This window comes from Erinaceus europaeus, chromosome 10, assembly GCF_950295315.1.
Source record: "Erinaceus europaeus chromosome 10, mEriEur2.1, whole genome shotgun sequence".
Taxonomy (NCBI): Eukaryota; Metazoa; Chordata; class Mammalia; order Eulipotyphla; family Erinaceidae; genus Erinaceus; species Erinaceus europaeus.
Genome location: NC_080171.1, coordinates 105,249,692 through 105,276,516, shown reverse-complemented (window position 1 = coordinate 105,276,516; position 26,825 = coordinate 105,249,692). Strand labels below are relative to the sequence as shown.

The 26,825-nt window shown below is 42.0% G+C and overlaps 1 protein-coding gene across 2 annotated transcripts; it reads right to left on the bottom strand.

The window, feature by feature from the left end:
- Positions 1-26,825, bottom strand: GTF3C4 (general transcription factor IIIC subunit 4). Of its 2 annotated transcripts, none has more exons than XM_007527877.3 (5): positions 26,241-26,825; positions 13,677-15,503; positions 8,124-8,254; positions 6,081-6,169; positions 1-4,193 (listed from the first exon to the last, which is right to left on the bottom strand). In XM_007527877.3, the coding sequence occupies exons 1-5, from the start codon at positions 26,583-26,585 to the stop codon at positions 4,129-4,131; spliced, it is 2,457 nt and encodes an 818-aa protein (XP_007527939.2). In that variant the 5' UTR covers positions 26,586-26,825; the 3' UTR covers positions 1-4,128. The 2 variants fall into 2 exon arrangements, 1 of the variants encoding a protein (XP_007527939.2); XR_001601624.2 differs by lacking the exon at positions 1-4,193 and adding an exon at positions 8,585-8,622.

Sequence of the window (26,825 nt, the reverse complement as noted above, 5' to 3'; positions counted from 1 at the left end):
TGATTTTTTGAACATTTTTATTAGTGATTTAATAATGATTAACAAGATTGTAAGATAACAGGGTTACAATTCCACATAATTCCCACCACCAGAGTTCTGGATAGTTTACCAAGTTGTTAACAAATAACACTATTACCTTTAGAAATAATTTTTCCTAGGGAGACCATCCACAATTCAGGAGGTGGGGAGCCTCCTCTGTTATATGGATAACTGTATCACTCACAGGCCAAACTTATCAACTGAAGGCTGGGCCATGGTAAACTGGGTAAAGAACACACTTTACCCTTCATGAGGACCCAGGTTCAAGCCTCTGCTCCTCACCTGCAGGGGGAAAGCTTCACAAGTGGTGAAGCAGTGCTGTGGATATCTCTCTCTAACTCTCATTTTATTTTTTTTACCTTTATAAAAATATCCAAGCATTTATTTCAGTAGTATAAACACTGGGAGAGTTCTTTGACTTTTGTGGCTTAATGAGTTGCTAGAGAAATCCTGATTGTAGTTTGTTGAGTCTTCAAGTGATTTTTTTTGTCTTTTTCCTATTTATTAGGAGAGCTATCTGCAACAGCTCCTACTCCATAATCACCCTGTTTTTCTCTGTCTTATCAAAGAAAAAAACAGAGAAAGGAAAAAATGGCCATTAAGAGCAGTGGAGTCATTGTAGGCACTAAGTCAGAGCCATAACCCTAGTGGCAATATAAAATCAAATTTAAAAAATTAAATAAAAAATTAGCACTTAATGTTACAGTGAAAAAAGGTTAAGGGTGATCACTGCCTTTGCAGGGCCAGATCAAATGAATCCATGGACTACATACAGCCCCTAGGTTGGACATTCATCACCCCTGTTCTACATGACTTAACTCTTAGAAATGTTACCACTACTCTTATTTATTTAAAACATGGAAATCAACAGCACCCTTACATAAAGGAAAATAAAGAGGAGGAAGAGAAAGGATGCAGTGACTGTGGACATGGATGCTGATTACCTAGTTTAATCCTAGGAACTGCAGCGACTCACCAAACTGATTGTTTAATTACTGCAAGTGGATTAGATGTCGCAGGAAACCAGCACTATATCCTCTTCACAAACACGAATAAGCATCTATTTCTTCAACACTGTATTTCTTCTAATTGTAACAGAATGGGCTTTACTGTTTAATTACCACCCCTGAACATTCTTTTAACTTAATTAACTTGCTAAGAGGTCCAAGCCACAGGCTTCAACCACTTCAAAGACCTTTTGAACAGAAAAATGTCACTCAACCAAAGTTTTGCTGATGGCTCTAATAACTTGACACTGAATCATAACTGGTGGTTTTAGCAGGAATGACAGATACTCAGTAGAGTCTGTTTTCAATCTCGGCAATAGACACAGGAGGATTTCAGAATGAACATCAAGCACAACAAGCTATCAATTTCTCATCTAGAATAGGAAAAAATGGACTGAGGCAGGATGAGATGTGATACTGCTATGGACATCACATCACAGCTCTAAAATGCAATGGTATTATATTTTAAAAAGGCCTCATCATGTCAACCTTTGCTCCTACACTTTATAACAGTACAGCAAGCCTTTCTACCATTTATTTTATGATGACAGCTGAAATAAACTTAAAATCTACTAAACAGATCTGGCAGATTTTAGGAAAGAGGGCATGATAGTTTAAACCAGAAGAGGCAAATATTCTCAGGATTTCTGATGCCACTCCTAATTTTCCAAGGTATCCCTATTGTTTAATACTGTCATCAGTGAAGTCAGAAGCACTGTATATGATGCTGCCATTATTTCAAATTGTCTTATTCTCATGGGTCAGTGGATTCACCTGTGTTAATTGGGGTGTGGGGGAGGCAGCGAGGATAGATAGGGAAAGTCTCCAAACTAGGTCTACAGAAATTTGGGCTGGATTTGGGCAGGCACTGGCTGGATTTGAGTCTTAAGTCTTAAGAATGTCCTTGGGGGAGCTGAGTAGTGGTTGAGTACACATACTACAATGTGCGGACTCAGGTTCAAGCCCCTGGTCCCCACCTGCAGGGGAAAAGCTTGACAAGTGATGAAGGATGATGTCTCCCTGTCATTCCCCCTCTCAATTTCTCTCTGCCCAATAAAAAATAATAATAATAGAGAATGTCCTTGGGTCAAGTTCCTTCAGAGAAGTCATGTTCTAGTAAGACAGTTGCCATGTTAATTCCTAGACTGACATACAAAATGTTCAGAAGATCCCATTTAAACTCCAAATAATTAAATTTCTCCCCAAATGCATCACTGCTTTAAATAAAACAATGTATGTTTTAAATGACAGCAGCACAAAATTTCCCAACAAAAACAAATCAACTGCTGGCTTTAGGAACAAAACAAAAAGTGAAACTAAGCATGCCATGATTATTAAATTGCAAAAATTCCCTTGTCATGATCTCGACTTTTATTGTTGTATTATTGTTAAGTGAAATAACTACAGGCAGAAATGAATATAACTCACATCACCTTCTGAGCTGTGTTACTCATGATATTAATGCCACCTGGATCTCTTTATTCAAAGTCAATTTAATCGTTGGGCTCCAAAATCTAGATAAACATTATTCTTGAAATTATCACCAAAATAAGAAACAAGCAGAAGACCCCAGCAAATACATACTTTAAACTACAGGAGACAAAATACAATTTGAACAGGAAGCAAAAACAAAAAACACTGCAAAGTAGAGTCTGGAAATGCCTCTTAAAATGTTCTTAGGCTCCTAGAACAGAAGGGTAGGTCTGGCATGTTTCTGTTACAGTGTAACCCAAACACCAAATAGTCGAGAGTAAAGACAGGTGGCTTTTGCTAACGATATAAAAGAAGCAGGAATTTATGCAAACAGATTAGCATAGATTACAAGCCAGAATTGTACTTTTTGTGTTTCTCATTCAACTTTCAGAAATACGTACCATTTCAAGATGTGTGTACATTACAGTCTTGTTGATTAGCACCAAGTCCTAATACTTACTTTAAAAAGCCAACCAGGAACACTGTAATTCAGTGTCTACTTTTAATTTTAGCTTTAACACCAATTAACATCTAGCATCTCTTTGTAATAGCTCACAGAAAAATACTTGTAATATAAAAAATCAAGGACCTTTGTAGAGAGAAGAAACCACCAGGTCCTGCTCGAATGAGCTGTACACTTGTACAAAAGAGCTTTAGTGTCCTCACTGCTATACTGTCTCTTTCTACAAGTTTCTAGTTAAGACTGTGAATATGCCTACCCCAGATATAAATGAAATGTCTGTAAATGTCAACAGTAAAAATACTAAGTTTCCATTGAATACTAAAAGGAGAAAATACTCTCTTCTATGTACAAATAACCTGATCTCAGTTAGGTTTGAAATAGGGATATGACATAGGTGAACCGGAGGACTTCATTTTCTTATACACATCAAGAAGTGGGATGAAAAAATGATTAAATGCAAGATTATTAAAATAAGTCACAATTATTAACTTGTAAGAGTTACTTGGCTTCTGACACATTTAAATGAAATTCAGCCTTGGCTTCAACTTCTTAAAAATACAGTTTTAGGAAAATGATTTTTTAATATACACAAAATTCAAGTAAGAATGGGTGGGATACAGATCTGTGACTACCTTTTGACAAAATATCAGGCCCATACATTGTTTTAGATGCTTTTAATATCTGGTGGAACACTGAATAGCCTGTACCGGGTAGTTAAGCTCTCTAGAGTGGGGAGGCAGTTCCAGACCACAGCAAGGATTAAAGCCTAACTCAGTTCGGCAACACCCTCACCCAAACTCTCTGAGATCATTCTGTTCCTGGAAATGATAGGGCATTTTTGTTCATACTACTTCAATGAAGACACCTAAAAAACAAGCGTTCCTCAATGCATGGGGGGGGGGGGGGGGACCGGGGACCGGGCAGCGTATCTCTTAAAATCTCTGCATTTAGTCACTTTAAAGATATCTTCAGCCCCTTGAGACAGAGAATGTACTTCCAAAATGAGTTCCCAGGGTCCGATTTATAATCATGAAGACCATCTCTTTACTTCTGAACGTCGGGCCTTCTCACATCCTATGTCTTCAGACTAGAGGGTATTTTTCTGTAGCAGTGCACATGCTCTTTCCATCTTCCTGCCACGGACATTCAGAAAACAGGAGAGTCACAGAAAGGGCAGGGACTTTGCAGTAACCTCTTAATCCAGTCAGGATCTACAAAAGAAGACACACAGTGGTAGTGAGTGTCAACTTCAGAGAAGGCAGCCAAGTGGGACGCAGCCTTACAGACTGTCATGTCAATAGATGAGTCGTCTAGCTCCATTTCTAGATGAAACAGCTCTGCGTCTCTGAGCAAAGCAGCTCTAAACAAGACTGGACTAACTCACTGGTGTTAGTCATTTTAAAAGATTTATTCATTTATGAGAGAGAACTACAGCATCACTCCGGCATGTGTAATGCTGGAGATCAAATGTACCACTGCTAGGGACGGACACACACACACGCACACAATGAACATGGTGCTTTTGTTTTCTCCAAGACGCAAAGATGGGAAGGAAAAATAAAGGTAAGACTTGGGGGCTGACAGGTGGCTCATCTGATAAAGCACACAAGTTATCATGCAGGAGGACCTGGGTTCAAATCCCAGGCCACCACATAGAAGTGGTGGGGAGGGGAGAGATCATGAGCAGTAAAGCAGTGTTGCAGTGTCTCTTCCAATCTCTCTCTTTCATTCTCTATCAGGAAAAAAAAAATGCCACCCACACTTGTAGTCATGTAGGTGAAGAGCCCAGTGAACCCTAGTAGGAAAATAAAAAGGTAGGGGAAATAGCATAATTGTTATGCAAAGGACTTTCACGGCTGAGGCTCCAAAGTCCCAGGTTCAATCCCCCACACCACCATAAACCAGAGCTGAGCAGGGCTATGGCCCTCTCTATCTTTTTCTTTGTATCTCTCTCAAAAATAAAAAACAAATTATTTTAAAAATAAACAAAAAGGGGCTTGGCATTGGTGCAACCGGTTAAATACATACACTACTATGCGAAATGACCCGGGTTCAAGGCCCCACTCCCCATCTGCAATGGGAATGCTTCAGAAGCAGTGAAGTAGGTCTGCAGGTACTTTTCTCTCTCCCTATCCCCCCCCCCCCATTCTTCTTTGTCCTATCAAATAAAATGAAAAACAAAAAACAAACAAAAAAAAAAAAAAAAGGGGAAAAAATTACCACCAGGAGCCATGGACTCCTAGTGCTGGCACTGAGCCCCAGTGATAAACCTGGAGACAGTAAATGAATAAATACATAAACAATTTATTTAGTGGCTGAGGAAACAGCTCAACTGGTAGAATATCAGACTTGCATGCCTGAGGTTTCCTGTTTTCATCTCTGATTTATCTGTGTCTTTCTGTGAAACCTTTCATATGTAACAAATAAACAAAAAGAAAGACAAGAAAAAGAAAAAAGAATTGTTAGGGAGGGCTGGAAAGAGAAACAAACAAAAACAGAGCATCATTCTGACACATGCAAATGCCAGGACAAACTTAGGATCTCATGCTGGCAGGCCAGATATTTTACTGACTGTACCAACTACAGAGCTGAAAACAAATAAAAAATAAATAAATAAAACACCTTAAAAAAATCACTAATTCCTTGCCCCTAGTTAGAATCTTATTTCCAACTAATAATCTCAGAAGTGTAGGCTGTGCTACAGGAGTATTTGGACAAAAGGCTGTGCTACCAGAAGAGTGACTGTAAGTGCAATGAACCACCACCGGCTCAGCAGTGTCTACGCAGACATGGTCATCCGTGGGGTTTTCATTCAAATACAATCTATATTTGCATTCTAAAAGAAACTTTTGGGGATGTATTTGTTTGCAACTATAGCCCTACTTATTTGCATATTAAAATAGGATATGCACTTGAACATGACATATTCCAATCCTCATTTTAAGTTCACTATAGTTCCACGGTGATACTGTATAGTGCAGCATGAACCTGTGTAGCATCCCTGAGGGCACGCAAGTAAACAGTGAGGTGTGGAGCCCGACTCAGTGAGGGCTGGGGCACACTTGGTCCCATCCTCCTCAGGCTGGCAAAATACTCACCTTCTGGAGCTGGGTGGCGGGCAATGCTGTCATGGAGCAAACATCTTCTGTATATCAAACTCTGGCAGGACTGGTATGTTAAAAAACACCTGCAAGAAGACAGATTGCACAGTCCTACAGTAAGTTCTACCAAAGTCTAGAACTAAAGCAACAGACAGTTGTTCTAAAGCCCAAGTGAAAGGGCAAAAATAGATTATGGTTTCATGCAACAGTGCATCCCACTGCACCCCACGCTAATGGGAAGAGGCTGTGTCAGGCTGTGAAGCAAACAGATATAAAGTCTCTATAAATACTGACACTTCATCATCATCATCTTTTAAAATTTTTTTTTCATATTTATTTATTTTTCCCTTTTGTTGCTCTTGTTTTTTACTGTTATATAGGACAGAGAGAATTCGAGAGAGGAGGGTAAGACAGACAGGGGGAGAGAAAGACACCTGCAGACCTGCTTCACTGCCTGTAAAGCAACTCCCCTGCAGGTGGGGATCCTTACACCAGTCCTTGCGCTTTGCGCCATGTGTGCTTAACCCGCTGCACTACCGCCCAACTCTCTCCTTTTTTTTTTTTTTTTGCTTCCAGTTGCACTAGGAATCCACCACTTCTGGTGGCTTTCCCCCCTTTTCATTCGATAGGACAGAGAGAAATTAAGAGGGGAGGAGGAGATAGAGACAGAGAGAGATAGACACCTGCAGACCTGTTTCACAGTTTGTAATGTGTCCACCCTGCGGGGGCGGGGGGCTGGGGAGGAACTCAAGCCTAGATCCCCAAGGGGGTCCTTGCACAGTCACCCGGCCCCGTTAATGCTTCTTTTTCTGTCATATTTGAACCATTAGGAAAGATTCTGATCTGTTTATACCTGAGTGTACTTTGAACTTTTTCTGTTAAAAAAATTGGTCATTATATTGAAAAATTGTACCAGTGACTTTAAGATGAGATAGACACACTGCCTTTCTCTGACTACAACGGGGAAACTTGAAGGACACAGAAGACAAATGGTTCAAGGACAGAATGGGCATTAATAAATGTTCGCAGGTTCATTTCATCCAAGTTATCTGTTCACTGAATCATCTTCCAGGACCAGGTAAACTAGGGAAGAAAGAATGCTAAGTAATGGCAGACAGTGCATTTGGACTTTGCAGGAGTCAAAAGGAATAAAGAGGAAGAGGGGCTTGGGAAAGATATTAAGTAGGTTAAGGCTGAGTAAAAACTTGTATATACAGGAAGGAAGAAAGTCTACTTTTAAGTGAGAGCAAACATGCATTCACATGGAGAAGTCATCCCTAGGCTTTTATGGCATTACTTCAATCAGGAAAAATGGAAATTGAGAGGGGAGGCTCTGTGAAAGAGCTTTGAAAGAACCCACCTAAGAAACAATGTGTCGTGATTGGGCAGATTCTCAGCTGTCACTGACCACTTGTACAACTTTGGGTAAGTTATTTCACTTCCAAACATAGAGACATAGAATAGTAGTTTAGTTATAGAGAGAGAGATCCAGGTGATAGCCATACATTTGTCATCCACTGAATAGGTGATCTGTGATGACATTGTGGACTGGAAAGCAGATGGCAGAAGTGTTTGCGAAGGAAGGAGTAACCAACCACGTCAAATGTAGCTCACAGACAATGAGGACAAATCAGGGCTAGGCTAGCTCTTAGAGTGAGACAGAGGAGGAAAACATCTGCCCTTTAGTATAAAATCAAACACAAAGCACATATGCATTTTTACACTGTAATAACTGAAAGGGATTAGTTCTATAATAGTAAAATTAGAAGTTAATATTGTCTTAGTTCACAGGCACACAGTAGTACCAAAACAAACATCTATATTATATATCACGTGTCAAAATTGCCTTTAAAGGGTGTTCTGCTTTAGTCAGCCAGAAGACAGACCACACTAAGTTTTATCATGGCAGCTTTTTTTCCCAGCTTAATGGCAGGGATAATATGTGTTTTGGATAAATACTTTATGGTAGCTTGTACTCACCAAAATTAAAAGATAAAAACAAAATTAGAAAAAAGCAGAAGCTGGTGTAAAAAGGCTTACCGGAGCCAAATGTGGCCATTGGAACAGACTGCTTGTTTGCGGTCTGTGAATGGCAAGATCTCTTTACACAAACTACAGTGCTCAGGGAAGGTTTGCTTGTTCATCTTCTTTGAGATATGTCCAATCAGCACCTAGTAAGACAAAGCAGTCAGCAATGTTTAGTGGTGAGTGCAGGAATTCCTAAAGAGAAATCCTACTGGCACAAAAGAGAAATGAAAAACTATGTAGTACTGCACACAAGACAGGAGATTTGAATTTCCACAAAGACTGATCACACTGTCTGAAAAGTTAAAAAAATAAAAGTAAAAATAAACTAAAAAAAAAAAAAAAAAAAAAAAACTAGACCTCTGACTTATGTCAACTGGCTGAGTAAAATAAGCCCATTCAGGGACTCTGACAACAGGATGAACTATAATCAGCAAAAGAATAACTGTTCTGAATACCAAAGTTTTATTACTTGCCTTGTTTTAGTTCCTTCTGAAACAAAGACTTCAGAGTTCTGTTAGAAGACAAAGTATTTAGCTATTATTTATAATGTTTTGACTTTAAGAAGGAAGAGCATCATCTATATGCAAAATACTAACTTCGCGGGATTATACAAAATGTTCTTTAAACAAGACCTGAGGAGGCCAGGAGAGACAGCTCACCCCGTAGAGCACACATGCGTGAGGACTTGGGTTTGAGTGCCTGGCCACTACCTAGAAGAACTAAGTTGAGGAGAAGCTTTATGAGTGATGAAGCAGTGCTGTGGTGTTTCTCCTCCGCCTCACTCTCTGCTCCTCACTCTTTATATGGAAAAAAAGACTCCACCAGGAGTGATAGAACCACACAGTCTATGAAGCTCCGGCAAAACCCTGGTGGCAAAAATAAATAAACAAATAAATAACAACTTTCTGATGACCCAAGAGCCATGATCAATCTAGTCTAGCAGACTACAATCTGAGGTTCTCTGACTGCCTCCTTTAGAGCAATAGCGGCACCCTATTTGGCAGTGGGGAAGTAGGCAGGGCAGGGCTCTAAGCCTTGTCCCTCCCTACCTCACCTGTGCTTTTCTATGTTCTATTCGGACTACAGTTTGTAAGCACTGATCTACATTTTGCTGAAAAACACTTCTGGCTGGCTATATAACGGAGAGGTAGGGATACAGCAACTCTTTAAAACCATCTTCTCACAGATAACGGTCTTTCAAGCTTTTAATCTAGTTATACTCGTCTCTGTGGAAGAATCCTCTACATTTGTCTTTCATTAAAATTAATTCACTCAAGTTTTGAGGGACCCTTAGTTGAGTGCACATGTTAGAATGCGCAAGGACCCAGGTTTGAATCTCCAGTCTCCACCTGCAGGGGAAAGCTTCACAAGTGGAGCATTGCTGCAGCTGTCTCTGTCTCCCTTCCTTTCTACACCCCCCTTCCCTCTGTTTCTGGCTGTCTCTATCCAATAAATAAGTAAAGATAATAAAAAATAAATAAAAAAGAAATTGGTGTCATAGTCAACTTACCTGTTCTGAGTAGAAATAAAAAAAAATATGAAGCCCATTAACTTTTCTTTCTTTTTAATTGCCACCACAGTTACTGCAGGGGCTTGGTGCCTACACTATGAATTTATTGTTCCTGTTAAGCCCATTAACTTTTTAAAAAATTAACACAAGAGTGAAAGAGATGAGAGGGAACCTGAGCATTATTCTGGTATATGTGATGCCAGGGACTTATCTCAGGACCTCACATTCCCAAGTCCAATGCTCTAGCTACTATATATCTCTTAGGCCACTGAAACCATAACTTTAAGGGGCTTGGGTTTTTAGCCTTGAGAATTTGAACTTAAAGTCCCCCGCAGCAGGAACAACAGCTCTTTATCTCTTTTATCAAGATAAGTCAAGCATCCTGATAGTGGTGCAGTGACAGAAATTGCTCTGAATTTTCCAGTCAATACTGCAAATTTTACAAATGGAAGGACTGCTTCTATTTGAACATGCAAGTCAAATTTTAACTTATGCATTCTCATTCTCAGTGGAAGTGATACTCTATTCAAGAAGACAAATGCTAGTAATCTGAGGACAAAAAGAAAATCTTACTCTTTTTGCACAGATATACACACACACACACACACACTATCTGTGGTATTAAAATGTCAAGGGCCAGGGCTGGGAGAAAGCTCACCCTGTAGACTGTGTTCCTTATCATGTGTAAGGCTTTGGGTTTGTGCCCCAGCACCACATGTGAATGCCATGGACAACATCAAGAGACCTCAATGGATGGTGGAACAGTTCCATAGCATCTAGATTCTCTGTTTCTCACTTTCTTTAAAAAAAATTAAAGGAGGGGGCTGGATGGTGGCACACCTGGTTGACAGCATACATTATAGTGCACAAGGACCCGGGTTCAAGCCCCCAACCCCCCAGGTGGGCCTGGGGGGAAGCTTCATGAGTGGTGAAGCAGGTTTGTAGGTATCTCTCCCCCTCCCCCCCCCCCACTTTTTACTTTTTTATATTTAATAACAGAGCACTGCTCAGCTCTGGCTTGTGGTGGTGTAGGGGATTGAGCCTGGGACTTTGGGGCACCAGGCATGAGTCTCTTTGCATAACCTTTATGCTATCTACTCCTGCCCTGTCTCTCTCCCTCTCTACCTCCTCCTTCCTTCTCAATTTCTGGCTATCTCTATCCAATAAATAAAGATAGTAATAATAATAATACTAAAATACAAAAGGACCCAGGTTCAAGCCTCCAGCAGGTCTACAAGTATGTCTCTCTTCCTATCTCCCCTTCTCTCTCAATTTCTGACTGTCTCTATCCAATAAATAAATAAAGATAATAAAAATTTAAAATAAAAGGACAGAAAATTAGACCCAGGAGAATAGCTGCCACATTGCACACATGCAGGAAGCTATAAATGCATTCCCTGGCATTTTATAAAATAAAGTTCATGGGCAAAAACAGGAGAAACATCTATTTAAAAAAATTTTTTTTGTTGTTGGGAAGCTGATAATAAAAAGAAGTTGAAAAGTGCTATTCTCTAGCATATATTGTACTACAGTATAATATAGAAAAATACTAACATAACGTGCTGTGAATCAGAAATAATTCACTGGGTTGTTGGAAAGTCAGGGCATATTTTTCCCTATGATTTTCTGTGCAGAAATGTGTCATTACTTTTCTGACAACCCAATATATTAGTTTTAAAGATTTATTTATGAGAGTGGGGAGAAAAAACTAGAGCATCACTATGGCATATTTTGATGTCACTGAACTCAGGATCTCATGTTTGAAAGTCCAACACTTTATCTACTGAGTCACCTCTTAGGCTGCAGATGTAATTTTTATCAACAGTAAATCTGCATATTTAATTGAAAAGTTTTAATTTCCAGCCTGGGGACGTAATGGTTATGCAGAAAGACTTTCATGCTCGAGATTCCAAAGGCACCAGATTCAACCACCATAAAGCCAAAACTGATCAGTGCAGTGATAGGGAAAAAGTTTTCATTTCATGCACACAGCTGAATTTTTAAGACACAAAAGACCTTATCTTCAACCAAAACTGATTTGGTATAGAAAGGAGAGGATAACAAATTTTCTTCTTTAAGATATTCTGTTGAAACTACATAACCATTCTAAATAAAACAGTGCTAACTTATGTGGCATCTAGATAATTTTCCAAACTAGTATCAACTTCCATTATCTATTTTTTAAAATGCTTATTTATTCCCTTTTCTTGCCCTTGTTGTTTTATTGTTGTAGTTATTATTGTTGTTATTGATGTCGTCATTGTTAGATAGGACAGAGAGAAATGGAGAGAGGAGGGGAAGACAGAGAGGGGGAGAGAAAGACAGACACCTGCAGACCTGCTTCACCGCTTGTGAAACAACTCCCCGGCAGGTGGGGAGCAGGGGCTCCAACTGGGATCCTTTCACCAGTCCTTGTGCTTTGAGCCACCTGCGCTTAACCCACTGTGCTACCAAGTGACCCCTTCATTACCTGTTTTTTGAATATTTTATTTATTAATGAGAAATATAGGAGAGAGAGAAAGAACCAGACATCACTCTGGTACATGTGCTGCCGGGGACTGATCAGGACCTCATGCTTGATAGTCTAGTGCGTTAGCCACTGCACCACCTCCCGGACCACACCTTTTTTTTTTTTTTTAAAACAGTTTTGTTACAGTGGCTCCAGAGGGAGCAAAGCTGATAAAATGTTTGACTCTGAAGGCTGCAGTCCCCAGTATGACTCCTTCCTGGTACCACATATGCCAGTGTGATTCCGTAAGTCCTACCTCATTAATTAATGCATAAAGAAATCTTTCAAAAAATAACCTTGTTCTCACAGACTCAGTTTCCTTGCTTGAAGTATGGAACATCAGAAATTAGACTGTGCCCTATTTTTGATTAAATGAAATAAAACATGAGTAATACTTATTTACCTATTAAATATTGATTTATTTATTGGGTAGAGACAAAGAGAAAGTGAGAGTGGAGGGGGAAATAGAGACACCTGCAACACTGCTTCACTACTCATGAAGTTTACCCCTTCAGGTGGGGACTAGGGACTTGAACCTGGGTCTTTGTGCATTGTACTGTGTGCTCTAAGGGGTCTACCATAGCATGGCTCCTATCGTTTTAATCTTATATTACTTTTTTTGGTCATCTCCAAGACTTCATTGCTCCAGACTGACTTTTTCAGAGATGGAAAGTCAGAGAAGTGGCGTGGGGCTGGGGGTTTGGGAGAAGCTCCCTTCAATGCAATGGGTCTAGGATGGAACCTAGGTCCTGCAAGTGGCAAAAACGGTGTTCTATCCAAGTGAGTATTGTTACCAAGTGAATATTACCTGTTAAAAATAAATCAAAAGACTTTCTCCAATCTTTCATATGGGACCCTTTCCCAACCAAACCTTTTGTAAACAGGACGGGAAAGGAAACCAGGCATATATATTTCACTGCTATGGATTCCCCAGTCACATACTTCTCTTCTAAATGTTGCCACCTTCAGCTCGTCCATACCTGGACACCTCATCTTGTAGCCCCTGGATATGTATCTACTGAGGTGACAGTAACAGGAAGAATGGAGATACTCTTTGGTGACTGGAAAGTGTTCCCTGTATTAATTCATGTTTTCCATTTATTCTCCTACACCTCATGCCAATCAATAACCTAAAAACATCAAAGTAAGAAAGTGAACTATTAAAAAAAAAATAAAGTGAACTATAGGAGTTGTAGTCTCTTCCCTACCCATCCCTTCCCTCTTATTGCCACCAAGGCTATTGCTGGGGTTTGGTCCCTGAACACAAACCTACTGCTCCCAGTGGCCATTCTTTTCTTCTCTTTTCTTTTTGATAGAGACACACGACTTGAGAAGGAGTGAGGGACAGAGGAGAGAGAAAGAAAGACTCCTGCAGCACTGCTTCACCCCTGCATGTGGGAACTGGGGGTTGAACCTGGGGCCTTGCACATGGTAACACGTACACTCCACCAGGTACACTGCCCCATCCCAGCCATTTCTCTCTTATGAAAACAAACAAGCGAAACCAAGCTTTCCAGTGTCAATGGTTTTGTCATTAAACACTTACCCGTGCTGTTCTGTCATCATACTCTTCATCAGACATTAAAAAGTTACAAAGTCCCCTGGTGGGAATACTAGTGTTTTCTGTGATCCAGGTGTGCAGATACACTTCTCCTAAGACTCGCTTCATGTGCTCTCTGGTCAAGTGCATTTCCACAGCCTCGATTTTCCCTTGGATTTCAAGAAGCTTCTCTTCCATTGGCTCGCGGCCTCCCATTTCCCCAGCCTGGGTGAGTGAGTCATCTATGGGGTCATCTGGATCACCTTCTTTGTTCTTTTCCTGAAGCCCTGGCTTATTCACCTGTTTAGAAGACATGCCTTCCTCTTGCTGTTCATCCTCAGCATTGCCAACACCAGGTGAATCAACCACTAAGATTTTGGAGTCCTCCTGGGTGGGTTTCCACAAGACTTCTGAAGGGGTTTTCTGCATTGACTGATATAGAATCCTTAGGAGAAAAAGCTTGAAACGCCAAAAATAGGTACCCTCACTGCTTTCAATCTTTTTTTCCAAGGCTTCTTGTAAAAACTGAGGGATGTGTTTATCTTTTAGGATCTTCCAGCGTACTAGGTCTAGTAAATCTACCTGCTTAAAGAGATTTTGAACTGAAGATTCCAGGAGCTGAGCAGCAGCCTCTTCAAAGGTTTTTAGGGTAACAAACTGGACCTGGTAGTTTTTGTTAACAGGATGGAGGCCATTGACCATGCCTTCTGTTGTAATGACAGCCAAGTATGCACCACAGGGGCTCACTGCTATCCCATGTGTCCTCACTGAACCAAACACATCTGAGAGCTTAATCAATTGGTGTTCAAACTTTAATGCAACATCTGTGAATATGGGAATCAGCTGCCTCACCTTTCCGTCGCTGGAACAAGTATAGACCGTCCCATTCTGCTTGTCTGCAGTCATGGAGACAATTGGCAATGAGTGAAGGCCTGTGACATGGGAATTGTGAACATTCAGGCCTGCTTTGGAGATGAGAAGGAGACACCAGAACACATAGGATCCTCTTGCAGCCACCACTAAGCTACAACTACACTTCTGGTAAGGGTGGTAAAGTGGTACACATTTGATGCTATGCACTGGCAATTGGTCCATTTCTTTCCACAAAACAACAGGCTGCCTCAATGTGAAATAGCCTTTAACTGCTTTGAGATTGACGGGTAGAATTTTTACAGGTCCAAAAGCACTGCCCACAATAAGGCCACTCATTTTCCGATTATTGTGCTCATATTCCCACCAAAACAAAACACTAGGAGAATTGATGCCTGATTCAATTGTGTTGCATGAAGAGATGGATTCCTTTCCTAAAAAGGGTAGCTGAAATTGCCATACAGCAATGTTACCGTTCTCAAAGAGGACTGCCAGAAGCACACTGCCCACATCTCGGCACTCATTGTTATGCTTGACTTGCTGAGTGGTGCAGATGCCTGACCACTCCATCCTGACTGGTGTCTGCATGCTGTGTCTCCTCTGAAACTCAGCAAAATCGCCCAGGTTCCCCTCTGGGGCCTCGGTCTTGGAGAGCCTATAGCGGGTCTCATATAGACGTTCTCCATAAATCTCAGTCAGATCGACCAGCTGGACCCACTGTAGTCTACTGAGGTTAGCCTGGATGGTCAGACGGTTGTCCATGGTCAGTGCTGCCAGAAGGCACCTGCCATTCGAGTCACAACCCATGGGGGACCAGCTTGTGTATTTGAATCCTCTCAGTGGTGGCAAGGCCTTTCCCTCAGGGTTGAACACTCTATCCAACATGAAAGTCTGACTGATAGCGGGGTCCTTAGAAGTAGCAAATCTCTCCTTACACTCAGCAACTTCCGTTTTTGAGCCAACCTGAAAATAAGAGATATAAAACTATCAGACAAAGATTTCACTCTAGGAAGAACATATTTATATTACTTGGGGTGCATTAACTCACATTTTAACTGAAAGTTTATATCAATTTGTCAATTTTGGTATGACATGCATTTTATTTTTAAGTTGACAGAACAGAGAGAAAGTGAGGAGAGGGGAGATAGAGATAGATAGAAAGGCATCTGCATGGGAGTTGGGCTGTAGCGCAGCGGGTTAAGCGCAGGTGGCGCAAAGCACAAGGACCAGCATAAGGATCCCGGTTCGAACCCCGGCTCCCCACCTGCAGGGGAGTCGCTGAAGCAGGTCTGCAGGTGTCTAAGCTTTCTCTCCTCCTCTCTGTCTTCCCCTCCTCTCTCCATTTCTCTCTGTCCTATCCAACAACGACAACAACAATAATAACTACAACAATAAAACAACAAGGGCAACAAAAGGGAATAAATAAATAAAATAAATATTAAAAAAAAAAAGAAAGGCATCTGCAGTACTGCTTCACTACTTGTGAAGCGTCCCCCAATGCAGGTGGAGACCAGGGGCTTGAACTTGGATCTTTGCACACAATGTGTGCGCTCAGCCAGGTGCACCACCATCCAGCCCCAAGACATGCATTTATAAAGCCAAGTATACATGTAAGGACTAGATAAGCATTTACACAAAAATTGGCAATTTTTAAGGGTCAGAATGTCATCATTCACAGCCTGGCTCCCTTGTTCTTCTTAAAACTGATATAACTATAGTAATAATAGAGATGCACATGATATATTTTTCAATTTTATTGATTCAGCACTGGATTATAAGATTATATAACTTTGGTTATATAGCCCTATACATACTCTGAGTGTATAAACCTCATCATGTTTATCTCCAGAGTTTTAAGCATCATTCACATTATCAGATTATCTCCCTCCACCCTCCTCTAATTTTCCTTCCCCCTACTTCTCTGATAACCACTGTATTTTTCAGAGTTTAAGAGGTGGTCTGTGTCTGACTTTTTATTTGTTTTGGTTATACTCCACACAGGACAGAAGCCATCTAGCTACTCTTTCATCTTCTGATCTATTTTGCTTAGTGTGTTTATTTATTCCCTTTTGTTGCCCTTGTTGCTTTCTTGTTGTAGTTATTATTGTTGTTATTGATGTCTTCATTGTTGGATAGGACAGAGAGAAATGGAGAGAGGCGGGGAAGACAGACAGGGGGAGAGAAAGACAGACACCTGCAGACCTGCTTCACCACTTGTGAAGCGACTCCCCTGCAGGTGGGCAGCCGGAGGCTCGAACTGGGATCCTTACACCGGTCCTTGCACTTTGTGCCGCACGTGCTTAACCCACTGCGCTACCACCCGACCCCCCTGCTTAGTGTATTTGATTCTTACCATAGCACTGCTCAACTCTGGCTTATGGTGGTGCTGAAGATTGAAACTGGGGCTTCTGGGGCCTCAGGAAAGTCTGTCGGTTCTGCCTTGGCCAGAAGTACTTGATTCTTTATTATTAATAGTCAACAGAGTATTTAGCTGAACTAGTCATAAAATAAAAATGTTTTTAAAAAATATGGGAAAAGACTTTCATGTTTGAGGACCCCCAAGTCCCAAATTCAATCCCCAGCACTACTATAAGCCATAGCTGAGCAGTGCTCTGGTGTTGGTTAGTGTGTTCTTCTTCTAGCGTTTGCCCTTCTTCCATAGCCAGTCAACAGCATCAGGTTGAGCCTGATGTAAAGTTTCGAGACCTTCTTTGAATCTGGAGAGGTGGCAGTCGTTGACTATGTGGGCCATAGTCTGTCTGTAGCCGCAGGGGCAGTTCGGGTCGTCTCTGGCTCCCCAGCGATGGAACATAGCGGCGCACCGGCCATGGCCTGTTCGATAGCGATTGAGGAGGGCCCAATCATAATGTGCTAGGTCAAAGCCGGGTTGACGCTTGCAGGGGTCTGTGATGAGGTGTTTGTTCTTTACCTCAGCTGACTGCCAACTCTGTTTCCAAGAGACTGGAACAGAGAAGTTCAGTGTAGGCGTAGGGGACCAGATTGGGTGACGAGACGTCAAGCGTTGGACAGGGTGGGCGAAGATATCCACGTATATCGGCAGGTCCAGTCGAGCGTAGATGTGGGTAATGAACTTAGATGATGCCGCATCCCGACGAATATCTGGCGGGGCAATGTTGCTAAGAACTGGCAGCCATGGAACCAGGGTGGAACAGATGGTTCCAGAAATTATCCTCATGGAGGAATATAATTTGGAATCAACCAAGTGGACATGGGGGCTACGGAACCATACTGGGGCACAGTATTCTGCAGTGGAATAGCATAATGCCAGAGATGATGATCGTAGTGTGGAAGCGCTCGTGCCCCATGAGGAGCTGGCCAGTCTTGCAATGATGTGATTCCTCGCGCCCACCTTTGCTGCAGTTTTTATGAGATGTTTGTGAAATGACAGAGTGCGATCGAGAGTAACGCCAAGATAGACTGGCTGGGCTTCATGCCGGATTAGTGTGTGTGTGTGTGTGTGTGTGTGTGTGTGTGTGTGTGTGTGTGTGTATCTGTCTTTCTGTCTCTCACTCTCATTAAAATAAAACAAACAAAAGTATTTTTTAAAACAATTTCCCTCGTTAGTTGTATTTTTTAACATTTATTTATTCCCTTTTGTTGCCCTTGTTGCTTTATTGTAGTAGTTATTGTTGTTGTTGTTACTGATGTCATCGTTGTTGGACAGGACAGAGAGAAATGGATAGAGGAGGGGAAGACAGAGAGGGGGAGAGAAAGATAGACACCTACAGACCTGCTTTACCGCTTGTGAAGCAACTCCCCTGCAGGTGGAGAGTGGGGGGCTTGAACTGGGATCCTTAAGCTTTGCACCACTTGCGCTTAACCTGCTGCACTACTGTCCAATTCCCCAAAAGTATTTTTTAAAAAAGATGTAAGACCAAGGGCCAGATAGTGGTACACCTGGTGAAGCACACACATTACAGTGCACAAAGACCTAGGTTCAAAGCCCCTGATTCCCAGCTGCAGGGGAAAAATTCACGAGCGGTGAAGCAGGGCTGTAGGTGTCTCTCTGTTTCTCTCCCTCTCTACTACCCCCCCCCAATTTCTGTCTCTATCCAGTAATAATCAATAAAAGTTTTTTAAAAAAAAAACTGTACCTATAAACATCTTTAATACAGTTAGATATCTGAACTTTCAAAATCTTTGTGATATAAATGGCAGCTTTAAATTTTCTATCTGGAATTTCATTCGCATATTATGCTGAGAGGCAACTCCAATTGCTTTTCCATTCTGATAAACCATTTGTCATTCTCTGAACATCCCCATCTTTGCCTTTCCTGGTTCTCTTGACTAGAGTGTCTTTTTTAAAAATTTATTTTCCCTTTTGTTGCCCTTGTTTTTTATTGTTGTTTTTTTAAATATTTTATTTATTCCCTTTTTAAGCCCTTGTTGCTTTATTGTTGTAATTATTGTTGTTATTGTTGATGTCATCGTTGTTGGATAGGACAGAGAGAAATGGAGAGAGGAGGGGAAGACACAGAGGGGGAGAGGAAGACAGACACCTGCAGACCTGCTTCACCGCCTGTGAAGCAACTCCCCTGTGCAGGTGGGGAACCAGGGGCTCAAACCGGATCCTTATGCAGGTTCTTGCGCTTTGCGCCACGTGAACTTAACCTGCTGCACTATCGCCCGACTCCTGAGTGCTGTCTTTTTAATATAGCGTGGGAGAATGTGAATTACCACTGAATTCATTTCTAAGCTAAACTTTTTTCTATTTTTAGAATGAGACAAGTAAGAGATTGAGAGTAAAGTACACCACCACCATCAGTGGAGACCTCTAGTCTACTCCCATAGGGTGCAAGGATTGAACCCAAAGCCCAAGCCATGTGAGGCTAGCACTCTACTGCTGAGTTAGCTTCCCAGCCCTAGAATGCTCCCTTCTCCCTCCTTTTTAAATCCCATTCATCCCACCCAGGCTAATGCTTTCTAGTAGGTCTTTTTAGATCATTCTAGCATTTGCTCACCTCTCCTTCTGTCGGGAAATTGTGAGGATGTGGTTGAGAGCTTGGCAGGGCCTGAACCTGAAGAGTGTGTCAATCCTGCTAGTCTCTCTCTATTGAGAGGTTGAGCAAGGAGAGACAGTAGTAACCCCAAAGGTGTGCCTTGTCCTATCAGACTCCCTGCTTCACAAAGTGCCCAGCATTCCTGATATCATGGCCACTAGATAAAAAGAAAGGGGGAGATTTGGGGCATTACGCCAGCTCCCCTGCATTGCTTGATACTTTGGCCTATTTACAGAATCATTGTTTTGCCTGAGAGATCCCCCACCCATGCCTGCAGGGCACATTAGTCCCGCCAGCTTTCTACCTTCCCAGAGTGCCTTGTTTTCTCCACCCCTTTCCTAGCCAATCCCATTCCTGACTTGCCACTTCCTATAAAGCCCACAGCTGTTCCTGGTTTCACCCTCTTTTCTCTCCCGCATCCTGACCTGGAGAAGGGCAGAACGGGAGGCGGCCATTGCATTCCACATGGCTTAATCCGCTGTGCTCACACCCGACTCTGGGGCCCCGCATCAATAAAGAATTGTATTACCATGCCGCCACAAGTTCCTGGTCTCTCTCCTGCGAAGCTAGCCCGGCATCCTTCCTCTAAGTTGGTAAAGTACACTGGTGGCGTTATTTATGTAATTCTAGAAGTAGGATAGTGAGCATTTTAGAAAGATTTTCAAAGGGATATTAGAGATGGAGGAAAGGATGAATGACCAAAAGAATATGTTTTAGCACCATAATAAAGGAGCCAGAAGGGTTAAAACCATAAAAGAGTAAGGTCAACTCTACAACTACTGCACTCCAAATTTTTATCACACCAAAAACTTTTCCTTTTTTTAAATAAATGCCAAACAACACTTTCTTAAGATAATTTCACAGTACATAACCACTGGGTTTTTTCATCAGTAACATAATCAAGTTTTCAGGAACCTTTATTAATTATCCACAAATCTGTCCCCCAATAATAAGACTTTTTTTTAGCAAGTTTTGTCTTAGCTACCAGTGGAAAGCCAACCCATAGAAACCACAGCCAAATTCTCAATAGTCAAGGTAATTATAGTTGGAAATTATAGTATAATATTGTTCCTGAGGAATATCTTTTCTTCTGGGGCCAAGCCCTTGCCCCCACCTGCAGAGGGAAAGAGTTAAAAGCAGTGAAGTAGTGCTGCAGGTCTCTCTCCTGCTCTCTCCCTTTGATTTCTCTCTATCCAATAAAATAAATAAATGTTTAAGAAACCTTCAAAAAAAAAAAAAGAGTAAGGTGAAGTAAAACATGATTTCTGTCATGTCTTAAGCAGTGAGAAGAATGGACCTGACCTGCTGTCTTTAGAGTAATGGCTGACAGGAAGATGGGATTTTTTTTTAATTGCCACCAGGTGCCCACATAGCAGCCATTTCCCACTCTTCTTACTTTTTATGTGATAGATCAGAAATGGAGGAGAGAGGGAGCTAGGGAGAGAGAAGCAGCAGCACTGTTTGATCACTTGTGAAGCCTCTCCCTTATAGGTGGAGACTGATCCTTAGAAGCTAGTAAAACGGGAATAATCTCTTTTTCTACTAACACTACTAGATAACACTAAGCAAGCATATAAAATAAGGGTAGACATGAAGTTTGCCAACGACTTTTCTGAAATTGTGCTTTTTTCCTTCTTACTCTTTTACTTATTTATTCCCTTTTGTTGCCCTTGTCTTATTGTTGTAGTTATTATTGTTGTTGCTATTGATGTCGTTGTTGGACAAGACAGAGAGAAATGGAGAGAGGAGGGGAAGACAGAGAGGGGGAGAGAAAGACAGACACCGACAGACCTGCTTCATCATTTATGAAGTGACCCCCCTGCAGGTGGGGAGTTGGGGGCTTGAACCGGGATCCTTATGCTGTTCCTTGCGATTAGCGCCACTTAAGCTTAACCCACTGTGCTACCGCCCGACTGCCGAAATTGTGCTTTATAGACCACACTCACCTCAACTGCCCTTCAGGGATGCTCTGCATTCTACATCACCCTCTTTGGATAGTCACAGGAGCGTTAATAAATGTCAGCCAGAGAGCTACTGTAGAGACTGTTTTTTAACAGAACCTTTATAGGGTAGTGCCAACATCTGTAGAATATTAATTAAGTGGTGTTTTAGGCAATGTATTTTTTTGTTGTTGTTGAGATTTTATTTATTAATGAGAAAGATAGGAGGAGAGAGAGAAAGAACCAGATTAACACTCTGGTACTTGTACTGCTGGGGATTGAACTTGGGACCTTCTGCTTGAGAGTACAATGCTTTATCCACTGCACCACCTCCCAGGCCACTAAGCAATGTACCTTGATTTTAGAAAGATGTTTAGGTGTCTCTCAGATACATGTGAGGAAATGCTACAGAAATACAGAGTGAGAATTCCAGTTAAATCGAGGTATACTTGACTAGTCTGTTAATAAAATGATGCTAATCAAAGTCTAGAGCTTTGGATGGATGGATAAAATGCATGCTCTGATGCCAGACTAAGTATAAACCCTGGCTCTATCAATGCTATTTCTGTGACCTTGAGAAAACTGCTTGAACCTTCCGGACTTGTATCTTAAGGCATATTTCACAGAGTTTAAAAGATATATAAACCAGTGTATATGCAAAGCATAGACCAGTGAGTACTCAATGTTAGCTACCGTGCTTTTATCAATACTTTTTGAGGACTAAAATGTCACCTAAAATTAAGAGTACTAAAATGTTACCTAAAATTAAAAGTACGTAAAATGCAGGGTAGATATGAAGTTGCCCACCAAATAAAGGGTAGATGGACCAATCTTTTTATACAGTAACTAAAGAGCAATCCTTGTAATAGGTAAATTGGCTATAAATAGAACTTACAGCTACTATAGAACTTAAAGTAAATTTACAGAATTTGTAATGAAAACAGTAGCATAGGCAATAATGGAAGCTCAGACAATCCTTTGTTCCACAATGGTGGAAACAATCCTTGATAAGATGGAAAGCAGCACGGAACTCAACCAAGACAGAAAGTTCTCTTGTTGCTCCTATTGCCTGGGCTTTCCCGCTCCAGGTCACCTTATCAGACAGAGACACACCACAGCACCAAAACTTCCCCAGTGCTATGGGAAGCCAAGGGCTTGAAGTCAGTTCACACACATGGCAAACAGCAGGAACATCTGAATCTGAGTGAGTTATCCCACTGGCCCAAAAATTCCCAGTGGTTTTTGTACAGCAATTTCTAATATATTTGCTTGAATCTGACCACTGCACCTCCTCCAAGTCTCCACAGCACAAAAGTAGCAAACAAATTAACATGTCCAAGGAGCATACCTCTTAAAAGTCCAGCTCAGAAAAATCACTTACTCAAACACTACACCATTTCCAGCTGGCCTCTAACAGCTGCATACTTTGTAAGTACCCAACAAAAACTCATTTGAATCTATTAAGACAGCTTCCTGAAGGCAGAACCATGATTTCAAAGACAGGCAATAGTTATTTTACTTAAAAGATGGAATCAATACTTTCTAAAACATTCTATAATTTGTTACAAAATAATACTAGTCACACACTATTAGAATTTGGAACTGTACACAAGTAGAGATGATTCACTAAGTCACCAGCTAATCAGAAGAAAAACTGCAAATTGTCCTTGTCACTATTTTATAGTTTTTCAGAATTTTGTCATTCATCTTTATATCTTGTAGTCTTAATACACAGAGGAGTAACTTGCAAATTTCCCCCAAAAGAAATCTAAATAAGAAAATAGAGCAAAAGCTTCAGAGGGGTTTAGTGTGTCTTGCCTTCTAGCAATGCTACACACTAAAAATGTGTGTGTGTGTGTGTGTGTGTGTGTGTGTGTGTGTAATGTTCACCTTTTGGTGAGAGCAAAGACAAGCTGGATAACACCAATGAAACTTAACTGCCCATGTACTATCAGTAAATAGACTCTCTCCCTCTTTATATCCCCTTCCCCTCTCAATTTCTCTCTCTCCTATCAAATAAATTAAAAAGTTAGATTTGTGAGGGGGTAGGGATGGTCAACACCCTGGGAGATTGTACACATATCACAATGTGCAAGGGACCTGGGGTACAAGACCCTGCAGGCAGGGGTGAGGAGCTTCACCAGCAATAGAGCAGTGCTGCAGGTCTCTCTGATGGGGAAAAAAATAAAAGTACATTTGCAAGGACAACCCAGCATTCCCCACCCAAGTCTATAGGGGCTGTAATTGGGTTGATGGTTTATGATGTGTATACCAAATGTGTATACCAAAACACATTACAGAAAGGGAAGATGCCACTCATTTTCAAGCAACTTATGTATCAATTAGAGGTACACACAGGAACCCTCTAGTGTCCAAAAGTAAAGCATTCCTAAGAAAGCTTTTATAAACTCAATGGCATAGAGTGAAGGAGTAATTGTCAATAGGGAAAATTTATAATTTATAGGGAAAAATTTTGAGTGTGCCCAACCTTCCAAAATAACCCATCAAGTCACATCAAATAACACATAATATCTAAACTAACAAACACCGTAAAAGCAGGGATGGTACAGTAAAGTTTACAGCCTGTATAGTTTTGGGGAAGAAAGCTGTCATTTTTCTTTCTTTTTATATTTTATTTTATTTATTTTCCCTTTTGTTGCCCTTGTTTTTTATTTTTATTGTTGTAGTTATTATTGTAGTTGTTATTGACGTCGTCGTTGGATAGATCAGAGAGAAATGGAGAGAGGAGGAGAAGACGAGAGGGGGAGAGAAAGGCAGACACCTGCAGACCTGCTTCACCACCTGTGAAGCGATACCCCTGCAGGTGGGGAGCCAGGGGCTCGAACTGGGATCCTTCCACCAGTCCTTATGCTTTGCACCATGTGTGCTTAAGCTGCGGCACTACCGCCTGACTCCCATTTTTCTTACTTTTTATTTTGTTGGACCAAAAGAAAAAGACACCTGCAGCACTGCTTCACTGCTCCTGAAGCTTCCCCACCCTTGCAGATGAGGACTGGAGGCCTGAACCTGGGTCTCTATGCATGTATACACTCGACTGGGTTCACCACTGCTCAGGCCCTAGCCCACAATTTTTCAGAAGGGTTTACACCTTTTCAAACCTCTTCCTTCGGCCTCCCTGGTTTCTCAATTTCCTAGTATTACCAGCATCTATCCACCTAATTTGTTTATACTCCAGCCAATTTGTTCATATCTTCTCCAAGATCTTAAGATGTCTTAGTCATACAGGCTCACCAATTCTAGATGTTTAAAAATTTGAACTAAGCATGCTAAAAAGTGGTGTGGGCTCCTGTACCTTATCTACAGTTAACAATTCATATTTATTTACTTTTACCAGAGCACTACTCAGATCTGGTTTATGGTGGTGACGGGACTGAACCTGGGAACTCAGAGATGGGCATGATGTCATATGCATAGCCATTATGTTGTATCTACTAAACACAATCAATATTTAAACCGACTGTGATAGAAGTTAAATCAAAATCCACTTCACATTAACATATTCTCTCTCTATAGCTACATCTATCTCTCAGCAGTGTTTATCATTATGTAGCTATGTTATTGACTTACCAAAGAATGTAAGTTCCATGAGGGGAGGAACTTTGTTTTATTTTGTTTAAATTTTTTTGTTATCTTCACTTATTTATTGGATAGAGACAGCCAGAAATCAAGAGGAAAAGGGGTGTTAGAGATGGAGAGAGACAGACACCTGCAACACTGCTTCACCACTGGTAAAGCTTTTCCCCTGCAGGTGGGGACTGGGGGCTTGAACCTTGTGCTTTGTAACATGTGCGTTCAACAAGGTTTGCCACTACCTGGCCCAAGAACTTTGTTCTATAGGCTGCTTTATTTCCAAAATCTAGATCAGCCCCTACCTACCACAAATTCAAATATTTGTTGAAGAAGTAAACATACACTCAAGACAGATTACATATATGTGTGTGTATGTATGTATATAGATCTGCAAAGGAGATAGGAAAAGCTTTTAGTATTACTGAACCACTGATAAGAATGAGAGAAGTTACTACTTAAACCGGAAAAACTTTAGGAACTCTAAAGTTCTGAAGGCAAAGTTTATACGAAGCTGAAAACACTAAATCCATACGAAACACCAGGCTTAAAGTTGAACAACTGCAACAACAGCACTGATTTCCAGAGAGTTTTCCATTCTATCAATACAAAGACTTAGCGACTAACGACAGGGTATTTACTCGTCCGCCTAGTGAAAGAAGCAAAGAACAGACACAACAAAGTCGCCGAAAACAGTTAAGATAAGGAAAGGAACCATTTTCTTCTGCTTCAGAGCAAAGGAGGCACATGAGAGGCCACAGCACAGTACACAAAGCCAGCCGAGGGCCGAGGAGTCAGTCCAGACAATGGGAGCAGCGGTAGTAGCAGGTCTGGGGTTGGGTCAAGAGGGGGCGGAGTCTCAGGGAGCACAACAGAGAATAATCGGCTCCTGCAGCTATCCAGATGCACAGAAACAAAGATCGGACTCGGAGGGGACCTCCCAGGAGACCTCTATGTGCACGTCTGGAGAGTGGGTAATCCGTGCAAATCTGACACAAAAAGACGGTGACCTCAGCCACTCAACCCTATGCGCTGGGTGCGGTAAGGGGAAATCCCCCGCCTAGGTATGAACTGAGATTCCCCAGGGCCCAGTGTTGCGGCCATCGCAGCGGACGGGGTGCTCCCAGGGCTGGGGCCCAACGACGACTTACTTTGAGGAGGCAGCTGTGGACAGGGGCGGGCACCGAGGTGCGGTGGATAACCAGGTCCTGGCCCGGGTTGTGCACATCGCAGATGAGCTCCAGCACTGCAATGCTGCGCGCCGTGGACACCGACACGCGGTGGTCTTCAGACCAGGCCAGCGGCTCCAGGCCGCTCACCGGGTACTGCAGCCTCACGGCCGGTTCCCGCCGAGTCACCAGGAGGCGAAATGAGGAGCTGGGCCCGGGGGCCGCGTCTGCCCCCGGCTCTTTCCCGCCCGTTTCGCCCTCCTCTTCCTCTGGCTGCGCAGGCCCGCTATTAGCGGGCCCCACCAGGACCTTATCCGCTGCGTTCATCTCCCTGCAGACTCAGAGGCCCGGTCCCCCGGCGCCGTTAAGCCCGAGTTACCGAAATGTTGCCGCCTCCTACCCCGCCACCGCTGGCCCCAGCGCCCTCCGCGGCGGTTTTCACCCCTCAGGCCCAGAGCGCCGCCGAGCCAGGAAGGACCCCGTTGTTGCTAGGCGACTCAATCCTGCCAGGTGGCTAAGGCATTGCCTGCCTAGGAAACGTGCCTCCTCCCACCGGCCTGCTCAGTC